At 39.0% G+C, this 12,701-nt stretch overlaps 1 protein-coding gene across 2 annotated transcripts in view; it reads left to right on the top strand.

The window, feature by feature from the left end:
• RYR3 (ryanodine receptor 3) overlaps positions 1-12,701 on the top strand; it is a 523,847-nt gene that overhangs the window by 290,837 nt on the left and 220,309 nt on the right. For both annotated transcript variants that reach the window (XM_080931244.1, XM_080931245.1), the window contains exon 19: positions 3,756-3,948. In XM_080931244.1, the coding sequence (XP_080787370.1) occupies positions 3,756-3,948 (193 nt within the window). The remainder of the gene's footprint in view (positions 1-3,755; positions 3,949-12,701) is intronic.

Genomic DNA, 12,701 nt, shown 5'->3' with positions numbered 1-12,701 from the left:
AAAGGCAAGTGAATTAGTCTCAAAGGAAAAACTTTCATCCTTTCTGATGCTGCAGGAATACACTTGGGCACTTAGGAAACTCTTGTGTCTATTTGTAGACACTTGGGAATAAACACTTCAGTGAGTTCAGAGGCAAAGAAACTAACCATGTTGAATACTTCAGCGAGTCCAGAGGCAAGAACACTAACCACAATATATCAAAAGGGGGCACACCCCTGTGCATCTTAGGACATGAACGTCAAACTTGTGCATCACTCTAGGAATGGATAATTGCTCCTGTGCAGCTTTTCATGGTCCCATCCTGTATCCTCTGAATAAGCAAGGGAGATGATTCAATACCACACTGGTCATCAGTAGCAGTGACTCTGTTTTATTGGAGAAGTAGAAATATGGCTGGAAACTTGAGTTTGCAAAGGCTTATTGTGAGTCTAAATATTATACGGGCTTTATGATATAATCCAATGAAGGTGTGCTCAAGGTCTCAGCCCCTTAGCCCGTCTGCTAAGATGAAGAAAAGACAGTGTCTCTAGGAGTTTCTACACTTTCCATTCTCAAGCACTGAAGCCCAAGGCTTCCTTAAGTCCAGACTACAACCTGATTTCTCAAGCTCCACCCAGGAATCATCTGTCTTATAGAAGGCATTCCAGGTCAATATATCAGTCTGTGCTTCAGCTGAAGAAATAAGGTGTTTGTTAATGACTCCCACCAGGACTGCGGGGAATTTCAGCCTCCGAGGAAAGGATAATAGCCCGATGACTTAATGGCATGGAAATAATATTCAGATGATGTCGGAGAGGATGGAAGACGATTAGGAAGAGAGATTGAAAACTGGTCGTGACAAATTTTCTTCCTTTTTCTTGAGATTTAAGTTCCCAGGTCTATTAACTTTATAGTCATCTGTGTACATAAATTAAGCTACTGACTTGAACTGATTCGTAACATATTTATTAAAGAACAATCAGTGTCGGCTTCGGGAAGAATTGCAATGGTTACACTGTATCCGTGAAGAATACAGGTCAAGAAAAAAAAATACTCTGGCTTTCCCATGAACCCAGGTATTGATTAGGAGAGGGGCGCTGGGCAGATTGCTTACTTTATAGAGACTTTTCTAATTAGAACAAGGCATAAAGTTGGGCTGGATGGTACATACCCATAAACTCAGCTATTGAGAATGCTGAGGCAGAAGGCTCACTTGAACCCAGGAATAAAATATAGCTGCACTACATTTTGAAACTGATAGTTGCTAGGGAAGAGGATTCTCTTCAATGGAGTGACACCGGGTATATCAAACACCAGGAGGTGTGGACCCTTATCTCTCAGTGCCTTATCTCCTCAAAGGGCTCTGAAGAGAGGAGAAAGCAGACAATAGATTCACAGCTCACCTCTGCAAGCTCCATTTTGACTTATACCAGGCTTAGGAAAATCCCTGTGAATTTATGTTTATCTATCAAGGTTCTGTTTGCTTTTAAAGTTAATTGTCCAAACTCGCATGCCAGTTCTTTGCTGGTTTTCCAAAAATCACACTTGGGAATTGTTCATGAAGGATATTTTCTGGAAGCCAAAATAATGCAAAAGGAAATGGTTGTTGGTGACAACCATTTTAACTGGAGAATCAGACAGAACTCAGGAGTGAGAGGAACACAGCAGGTTTTCCTGAGTTTTGCTAAGTTCCCTTTAAAGCAGACTTGAGGGAAGAGGCGAACAGAGCACAGACCTGGGATGTCTAAGCTCCATACCGAACTGAGAGGAGTCGGTCTGTCTGACTGAAAAAATGTTACCCCACCCATCCCTTGTAACCCCCTCACTAGCCCTCACTCCTTACCTTCAGGACTTTCTTCCCCATTTATCTAGTATCCTGTTTATTTGTGACTTTTCCATGTCTTCCATGTTTGCAGAAAGGAGTGGCATCTTTCTCTACCTCCAGCAGATAAATATTAGACCTTCCTTCTAATATTTATCCTATTGCTGTAATTTTTGACTATCCACTCCCTACCTAGAGAGAGACAGTGAACTTCTTAAAGTCACAAACTAGACCTTCTGCTTTTGATTCTCAGCCTCAGAGATAGTATCAGGCATAGAGAGAACCCTGTCTCAAAAAAAGATATAAAAAACAAGTAAAATAAAGTAAACTGGAAGGTGACTTTTACTGTAATATTTGTAATTAATTATTTCAAGTAATTAAGAGTGAGTATTTATTGTTTATAATGGAGGGAAGAGAGCTAGAGTTTGGCTTTTTTTCAGTCACATAAGTCAGTTAGAGGAGTTATTTATTTTTAAATTAAAAGTATAATAATTTTGTTATTTTTTAAAATCAATCACTAAGTTCTTAACGTACTACCAAAATGGTATTAACATTAATTGGTTCAAAATTGAGATTAGTAATATCACCAAATAAATATATGTGCAAAATTTGTAAATAATACATATACACCAAGAATAGATTTATTTTAGGTTACCTTTTATGATGTATTGAAAAGTCATTAAAATCTAGCTTTTAATATGTAAAGAATTATGCTGTAACTTATGATTTGACAAAAAATACAAAAGACTTATACATTCTGGTTTGGTTACATTTTGTGTGAATGTGTGTGTATGTGTGTGTGTGTGTGTGTGTGTGTGTGTGTGTGTGTGTACACCCCTTAATTGCCCATAATTCCTCAGTAAGAGATGGGAGCTCATCATCCCTCACCCATATATGATGAAATGGTGATAGGTCCAATCATTTATAAGTCTCATGTAGGTATCCACAACTGTGGTAAATTCACAAATGCATCTGCTTTATTATGTCCCAAAGACTGTTTCACAGCACACCTCTTTAACCTTTCTCCTATATCCTATATGACCTTCATTTGTGATGTTCTCTGAGCTGTGTGGGGTCGTAATCCAGATCCTGTTCAGGGTCAAGCATTCCAAAGACACTAATTCACAACATTATGGAGTTAAACTTTTTTTTTTCTCACTTTTCTGTAGGATGATTAATGTTTGTAATGAACATGTGTTAAGTGTACTCTTAAGAAACAAACTGTCTTTTTCTTGTTACTGAAACTCTAAATTCCAGCTTCTTCCTGTCTGAGAGGGGGCTGGGTAGAATCATGATAATAACACAGAAAAGAAGGGCTTTTCCTCACTATTTTAAGTCAGAAGTGTTCAATTGTTTTATGAGGAAGGTATAGAAAGACATTTTATAACCACTAATGCACCTATAAATGACAATGTGCTTGCCTTCTTATCTGTAATAATAAAGCTACTTAAAGCAATCAAGTCTTATTGCCTGGTTCCCTGATTAGAAGGTGGTACAGTTCCCTCTGATGACCCTCTGAATCAGTGCCCACACCCTTCTGAGAAAGCAGGAGAAGGCCTTCTCTTACCTATGACCACATATTACACCATTACCTCCAAGGACTGCCACTCAGTAAAAGCTGTCCGCTGCTTACTTGTGGCACCAGCATAGGCTGGGCACATACCTTGTAGACTCACTTTTTATTGACCTTAGGACTTTTGGAGCTCCTTCTCTGAGACTTGGTTCATGTCAAGCATGGTGTCTGTCTGCTTTCCAGCTTAGGAAAGAATTTCCTCTCTCTTACCTCATGCAGCAAGAGATTGCATTTCCACTACAGTAGCATATCCTGAGCTCTTCTTATACCACATACTTAGTGTATTTCTCCATCTCTCCATTAAAGCCTCTTAAGTATGTCTGTCTACCTGATGCATGCCTCCAGGATCCCATAGTTTCATTCCCGCTCTCTCCTCACCAGGCCGGATACCCAGAGCTGTGGCCTCCATCAATCAGCATCTGCTGAAGTCAGATGATGTGGTGAGCTGCTGCCTTGACCTTGGAGTACCCAGCATTTCTTTCCGAATCAATGGACAACCTGTGCAGGGGATGTTTGAGAATTTCAACACAGATGGACTCTTCTTTCCTGTGATGAGTTTTTCGGCTGGTGTCAAGTAAGTTATGGCTATAATTTCTTGGGAAATAGCTATGGCCCCACTTTAAAACTTTCCCATCACCCTCTTGCACTGAGGAGCCAGTACTTTCTTTTAGGGTTTCATCTCAAAAGCCAAATTGTTCCCAAGAAAGTAGAAAAAGGGCAAGAGGCAGCCAAGCTCATTCCCCCCACCTAATTACAGAATAGGTACCTCCTGCAAGGGTTATGCTGCGTACTCAGATAAAATGTACTAGAAATCCTTTAAACAATACATGCCTGTTATAAATCCCTTGAAAGAAGTAATTACAAATATTACAGTAAAAGCCATCTTCCACTTTATTTTATTCTATTTTACTTGTTTTTGGTTATTTTAAGACAGGGTTTCTCTGTGTTATTCTGGCTATCCTGGAACTTACTTTGCAGACCAGGATAGCCTCAGACTTAGAGATCTCCCTGCCTCTGCATCCTAAATGCTCGAATGAAAAGTGTGAGCCTCCACTGCCTGGCACACCTTCTATAATTCTAATGCTTAGCTATAATCACTGTTAATATTTTGTTATATTCATCTTTTTGTTACAAATGTATGTCAATTAACAGTCACTGCACTATGAAGTATAATTTTTCACTCAGAAATTAGTAATGAGATTTTCTTTCTTTGACTCATTAGGTACCCTCAAAATTATTTTTATGACCAAATAATCTTTATTTCACTGCCTCATAATATAGCCATTACTTTAGTGCTACCTTTATATGCTAATTCTGTTTGTATTGTTAAAATAACATTATTACTGCTATATCTGCATATAACCCTGGTTTTGCATTGCTGTTTTCTTCATTTCAGAAAACAAAAAATATTATTGTATTATTTTTTAAGATCCAAATTTATAATGATGTGGCCAAATTGATTTTTAGAAAAATCTCGTGAAATCTTAGGAGTGTCTTACAATAATTGCAAAGTCTAAGTAAGATTCCTTGGAAACTAAAAAATTGTTTAGGACACATTTTGTAGCAAAAGTAACCTGAACAAAAATTCTAACAGAGTAGTCATCAATAGAAATTTAGCTAGTTTTCAACTTTTAACAACATATTCCTATGAATGTTTGAACACTTAACTGCAGAGATATTTGTATATTTAGATATTGGATACTACTTCTCCTCTGACTGGTGAGCATGGTACATGCAACCTCTTTCTTTTTTTGAGTGCTTATGGATTACAACGTCTAAAATATATCTCTAGAAATTCCAGATAAAATATCTGGTCCTGTGGTATCATTTCAAGCTAAAAGTTGAAGAAGCTACTCTTGAAGAAAATGCACACTCTCTCTCCCAGCATCCCAGCAACCATCAACCACCAATAACTCCTCAGCTAGAAATGGGACTTTGCCACACCCCCATCTTGCTCAGGTATCATGCATACCGTCACAACCACCATGATGCAGTAGCTCCGTCCCATGCAGACAGCACTGTCTCGCTGTAGTCACCATCACCTCCAGCTCTAATAATCTCCCCACAGCCCCTCTACCATGATCCCTGGGCATTTGGAGTAAGGGTTGTGATATATAGATGCCCCATGTGTAAATGCAAATCTTCAGAGAATGTCTCCTACAATCTGCTGCAAGCTAATTGATTTTTCTGAATAGTTCACACATAAAGAGAAGTGCATCAGCTTTTGCAAAATACATGATAGTGATTTGTGTATGTGTGAATGTGAGAGCATGCCTGACACAATGGGTGTACAAAAGTCAGAAGAGTACCTCAGGTGTTGTATTAGTCCTCACCTTTCACCTTGTTTTAGACAGTATTTTTCCTTGTTCTATGCTGCTGCTTGCATTCAATTAGCCAGTCTGCGAGCTTCCATGGATTCCCCTATCTTTACATCCCATCTTTCCGTTGATGCATGTCGGGATTAAAGACGCTTGTGCTTTAGTGGGTTCTGGGCATGTGAGCGGAGATCATTAGGCTTGCTCTCTATACACTTCACTCATCTGAGCCATCTCCTAATTTGGTAATTTTCAGTCACTATTCATCCATCAGTGTGCTTCATAGCAATGAGATAGGATTTATATTTGGTTTGGGTGGGCCTTGCCTTGGAATCTTTTCTTGATGGTGAACTTCAGAAGAGGGAGGGGTCAATGAATGCCATCGTATTTAGAAGACATTTCTAGCATCTCATCTTGGTGTCAGCAGACCACATAGTCTTCAGAGCACACCATTAACAACTGAAGTAAAGTTACATGATAAACAATGAGCTGTTCATGGAGAGAGTTTAATAAACTTGAAGAGCCCAGTTGCACGGGCTCCAAGAGTCAAGAGCTTGGATCCTGGTGCTTTTGTTCACAGCAACTGAGCAGATCACATGATGAAGAGCAATTCAAGTGCCTCGATGTCAATGGCATCTGCCCCTGAGAATACAATCAGCAATGGGAAATTTCTGTCTCTGGGTCTCATGACAGGGTATGATCACAGAGAGTTAAGACACAACCTCTACATACATGTTTCTGCAATACATCATCAGATGGTGTCTTTGTTCCTGCTTAGTGCTGGTCTCATATCGGAGAACAGTCAACTGGCTGTTTTTAATTATGAATGAATGGTTTCAATAAACCAACACTTACTCATCACCTTGTCAAGTATAGTTTGGTACTAGACTCTGCCACTTCTTGTTCCACTTTATTTATGCAGAGAGAGGCCAGGATATTAACTCTATGTTAATTAGAATATCTTACTGAAAATAAGCATATTTAATATATATTAATTCTTAAATTGTCATTTCACATCATATTATAAAACATGTGCTTGTTATTTGGCATTTCTCCAAGAGAGAAGTAAGGTAGTGTGCCCACCTAGGAAGAGAGTCATATTTCCCAGTACAAGATCTTCCTAATTGTGTCTCATACTTATTTTTAATTTGTGTGTAGCTTCTAAATTAGATTTCTCTATCGCAATTCCATTACCTTCTACTCAGTGATCTTTAATGAGGTCATACTCTTGAATTTTTTAAAATAATTGTTTGTATCATTGCAAACTATGTTGTTAATTACACCTGATTAGGATGTCCCTGCCAGCAGTCATGGAAGAGCAAAGTGCACAAGGAGAAAAAATCTTTGTCAATTAGATTTACCCATGGTGAAGTGAAAGGCTGCATGAGTAATTACTGACAAAATGCACAAATTAATATGTGCTTTCCTCCCTAACTGTTATGAATGTGCGGCTGTGGTTTTCTTAGTGTGGTCTGTTTGTGTGTGTAGCATTCCTAGTGCAGTGATGTGGTAGGGACCATTCTATTCAGTGCAGAATTGAAGGTGAGTATATGTACCATGGAACCCATCCAAAATTGTCAATTATTTTGAAGCCAAGAAGCTTTTGTTAAAAGATGACATCATCTTTGCCCCTCACCTGTAAATAGCACCAGGGCATGAATCACCAAGATGGCATAATACGAAAGGCCATAGTAAGACATAGATTTGGGGTGCTCTTTTGTTCTAAAAAGACACTGAGTTATTTACTGTAGTAAAAAATATTTATAGCTGTACATTCCCCTTCTGATGTACTTAATCATCTTATATAACTGTTACCAGCCCTTTCTAATTAATAATAAAAAAATCCAAAAATGGTTGGTGTCTGTATTTGCTGTTCATTTTCCACTAGTATCCACCAGAGTTGGCTAAAATTCAAGTAACCGACAGCTTAGCTATTTCCAGCTTGCTGTGGTCAGTGTTGTGGAAATTATTCCTGAAATAAATATACTGCTGTAGAGAACAAGATGAATGCTGCCTGGCTTACCCTGGGCTTCATCACATGCAAGCCCATAAGACTGTGAATGTGAGAATGTCCGTAACTCAGATTGTTCCCCAGTCTTACTCGTACAGATTAAAGCATTCTCATTGCTTCTACAAGTTAGCTGCCAAAACTCCAAGATGAGATTGTGCAAGCTAGTGATGCTCTTCCAGCATCATTTCCCTCCATTTTCAAATTTTCGCAGGCAAATAACACTTCCCCTACAATTCCCCCACCCCATCCCCCTTTTCTATTTCCAGGACCAACACTTGTTTATCTCTGAAAGAAAAAACTTTTTATCTATATAAACCCTTTAGGAAGAAAAAAGAATCTTTCTAATATCTGAGTTCAGGAAGAACCTCAGAGAAATGGCATGGTATTCTAGTGGTTATATATATCCAATTTCATTAGCTAATTCAATGCATAATATATATGCACATAATTTTAAATCTAGATTCCATATGTAAGAGAAATTCAGTATTTTTCCTTCTTGCCTGGCTTATTTCATGTATCATAATAATTTCTAGATATAGCTACTTTCTTAGAAATTCATGACTTCATTGTTTTTTTAATGCATGCACAAAATCCCAGTGTGTGTGTGTATGTGTGTGTGTATGTGTGTGTGTGTGTGTGTGTGTGTGTGTGTGTGTGTGTGTGTGTACCACACATTTCCCCAACCATCAGTTTTCTTGGCTGCTTTTCTAATAGTATAGCAATAAATGCAGAAGTTCATGTATTTCTGTGGCAAGTTGACTTTCAGTCTTTTCAATATGTGCCCAAAAGTGGACTATCAAGGGCATATGGGTCTATTTTGAGTGTTTTGAGAAACCTCCATACTCATTCCATTTGACTACACAAATTTATGTTCTCACCAGCAGAGAAGAAGGGTTCATCTTTCTTCAAATTCTCACCAGAAATCCTTGTTATTTTTATTTCTTATTACCCATTCTCACTGGAGTGACATGGGATGTAAGAACAGTTTAAATTCCTAGAAAATTGTTTTGTAAAATTGGTTAGTGTAGGAGAAATCTGTGGATAAAGGACAATTTATTCTAATGAACATAGTCCTTGAATTCTCTACTTAACAGATCATTGGTAGCGGCTGAGAAATTTGATGGACAGTGGAAGGCAGAAAAAGCACCTCTGAAAAAAGAAATTTACATTTCAATTTTAAGCTTTCAGTTGTGAATGAAACAGTTATTTTAAAAATAAGGTCAAGATTCAATGTCCAATAAAGAATTTATTGAGAGCAACAAACAGGCACACGTAATTTTGATTTCTATCCAGGGAAACCCATGCTCTGAACTTCCGACTTCTTCTGTGGGTACTATAGCTTTTGTTTTTTCTGTTAGGAATCAAAATCCTGGGTCCATGATTTAAGTCCTTCAACTGTTTGATTGTAAAGTACAGAGTTGTAGCCAGTGAAGTTTCAAAAGCTTACCCAATTTATCTCTGCAGTGGGAGTATGGGCTAGACTCTCATGAAACTACTCCCTACCCAGTAAGCCAGATCCTGTTTCAGAACTCTCTTGGGTTGAGTTCAGAGACACCTATCTAGGAAATGTCATGCACAATGGAATTGGTACAGTGGTCGTGTAGCACTGTACCACTGGGTGGCATTCATTATAGCCGCTGCCCCTCTCACCACTTTTGTGGATTTATTGGTGAGTTGCACGTTGAACTCCTCTTCTGTGATCTTTGGCATAGCCATACCTGGATGTCTCCTTTCATGTCCTCCCACTCCTGGTCTACCTCTTCCAGTCCTAGGCTTCTGAGCTCTGTTCAAACATTCATTTCTCTTGTCAATGGTCCTTGGGTGAAGAGTGCTAGCATATTCCTCTGTGGAGCTTGCATTTTGTCCTTTCAGTGACTAGGCTCTGGAATGACTTAATGAACAAAAGGCCAAATCTCTACTATACAACTGTTTCTTCCCTGCTGTGCTATTACCTGCTGAACACCAGAGGATGCTGATCTGTGTTCTGAGAAGTTCCCATCAGACAGCATCAGATGGGTGGACAAACCCTCTGGGTCCTCCACAGTTCTCTCTGTATGAGTCTTTTCCCTCTGCAGTCTGGAGATGGATATAATGTGGGACTGACGCAGCAATTCTCTCTAGTGTTTGAATTATAGATTCATGGTTCTGCTTGTGGACCTCTGTTAAAATGTAGAGAATCCCCATCAATTCTGTGCTTCATTCTGGGGGTATAACTCTGTGGCTTACCTACTGTGCACAAAATTTGGGTTCCATGGGTTTTCTGGTGCTGAAACAATGAAGATTCCACAGTTAAAGCGAGGCTTGGGGCATTTTGTTTTCTTCTAATTGTTTTAACATGATATTACTAGTCATTTCCTTTGACCTCAATCTGGATGCACTGGGACAGATAGGGTTCCATACTCCAGTATTGGTAATTGTTGGATCCATTCCCACAAACTCGGGAAGGTTGTTCCTAAGCGATGAGAGAAGGGCCAACAGCTGGATTAGTTAGTCTGGGACCTATGCCTTATCAACCCCACTGTTGTCACTGCCCACTGCAGCCCAACATGTGATATTTGAAGGTAAGTGCCCCAGGAAGCAATAGAACTCATTCCTTTTTGCCTGTGTTAATTTTTCACTTTACAATTCTTGTGGCCATTACAGGCGATACGATTTATAGCCAAATTATCACTCTCATTTCAATAATGGGGGCATAAAAACAGAAAGCTTTGTTCTTCTTAAATGCTACACAGAAGCCAACCAGTCTTGATTTGTTATCTCTCCAGCATACTTTAAAATACAAGAGAAATTTTCAAACTAAACGTAACTGGCAAGAGTGCTTATGAATAATTAAATCTAGATAGAAATCCTCAGACAGACCATTTATGTGTTCCTGTAATCCACAGAGTAGTGAGTACCAATACTCTTGCTTCCTGGGCTCTTAGCCCAGTGCACATCTTATAAGATAGGTCCTCAGTGAGGGGAGAAGGGTAGATAACTTCCCTTAGTATTTCTCCACTCAGACAGATCCACCTCTATCCTATACTTTCAGCATGACAATAACACAATCCGTTAGATGCAACTGAATTGGAAAATTCTCAGCAAATAATTCTGTGGTTTAGTCATTATTTCCAGAAGGTCCATTAAATTAGTAACACTACAGCCTAATGACTCAATTTGGTTTTAACGTCATAGTTCATATTCTTAATACACATAAATCATGTCCTGTTGCATAACACTTTATGTAGGTAAAGGGACAACTGTGGTTCTAATTCTATACTATTGTTTACTACTTTAAAATGGGGAAGTGTGAGGCTTTGTGTGATTTCTATAATTAATTTTAAAGCAGCATTTTATAAAAGGCCATTTTGATAATGTGTTCTTACTGGGAATGGAAAAGAAGTAACATTTCTCACTTGGAGGGATTTTTGCTTTCCAGATTCATAATTGGGATATTTCCACAATTGCAATTATGCAGCCAACATGGAGGCTTTCTTACATGGCTCCCCTCCCAGAATGCTCCAGTTAAAGGAAGTGATGCCTGGTGCAAAGTGTCCTGCCGTGAGAGCTTTGCTTAATCATAACCTTTGTCCATTTCTATCACCCCTTCCGTTACATCCACCTGACACAGCAGCAATCCACTCCCCATCCTAATGTCAAACAAAACTGGCATCTGACTGTTTAGATCAGCATGGTCTAAGCCACCCTCCCTTCCCTATGAGTATTTCAAGAGCTTTCGATTTGGTTCCCGGACCTATCAGTGTAGGAGTGCTAGAGGAGTATTGTATTTCCCCCACTTTAAACTCCATGATAAGTTTCCTACATAAACTAAAGCCAAACTTCTTGCCAGAGCATACAAACTGATTTAGGCAGCCCTTTCCCTCAGATTTCTTCTCCCCTTCCTTGGGTTGATAATGACTTTACCATAGCACAACCTACTTTCCTATCTTAGGGCCTTTGCATGTATCCCTCTATTAAGACCCTCTTCCTCTCCATTTTCAGCTCATTGTCTTCACAAAGAGGCTGTTCCTGATACCATCGCTAGAAACCACTTCTTTCTCTGACTGGTTTAATATATCCCTGATAAACCCGATGATTAAGCCTATTTATGTACTAGAAAACCTGCTTTGTGATGTTGGGAACACTAGCTATGTTGTTTGTCACTGAAACCCCAGTGAAAATCAGGTGTGCAATGTGAGGCTCGGCCATTGTTTTTCAATGGAAAGAGGGAGGTGGTATATGAATGTTGAATGCCAACACAATGTTTATATTGATTTTTCCTGTGTGAGATTCTTAGTGAGCCTCCAAGGACTATATTTCTTGCCATGTTTTAATTACTTAATACTGTGGTCTATTTCTTCTATTTTATGTAATTAAAGTTGATCTGTGAAAGCTGCAGTTGTATTCACTAAACTAGAATCATACAAAGCACCACAGTCAAATAGCAACTTTTCCCATCTTCCTCTCAGAGAAACTGAAATTCATCTACAACACTGAAGAAAAATACTGAACTACTCTTTGTATGTTAACTAATATCTACCTACCATTAGTGTGAATACCAGAATCCTTTTCTTCTTCTGTGGAAAATTAGAATGGATTAGACCAAGGTGGTACCAGCACCCAGAGGCTCACTTTTGATCTATCATTGGTGCTGTTAGAAATTGCTCTTATATCAAGTGTCAGTGTATGAGGGGATGGAGTCAAGACTGCATATTAGAAAATGGGTGGACCACACTGTCAGGCCTGCATGCCAAAATAGAGAGGGTGCCCCTTAGGGAGGCAGTGGTATATCTCAGGGAGCAATTGTTTGTCCTTTTACTCTCCTCCAACCACCACCTACCATTACCTCCCCATGGCTGCTCTGTGGACCACAGTCTCTGCTGTGTGGAGAACTCTAGTATTACGTATTTTACTTGAACATTCAGCATTCACTATTTTATCTATGTAATTTTATTATATTTTTAACTAGCCATGTGGGTAATGTGTCTCAAGTAAAAGTACATGTTTCCATGGTGAAGTTTC

Source organism: Micromys minutus (genome assembly GCF_963924665.1).
Source record: "Micromys minutus genome assembly, chromosome: 17".
In the NCBI taxonomy this organism is placed as follows: Eukaryota; Metazoa; Chordata; class Mammalia; order Rodentia; family Muridae; genus Micromys; species Micromys minutus.
This window is presented reverse-complemented; position numbering and strand designations above follow the sequence as displayed.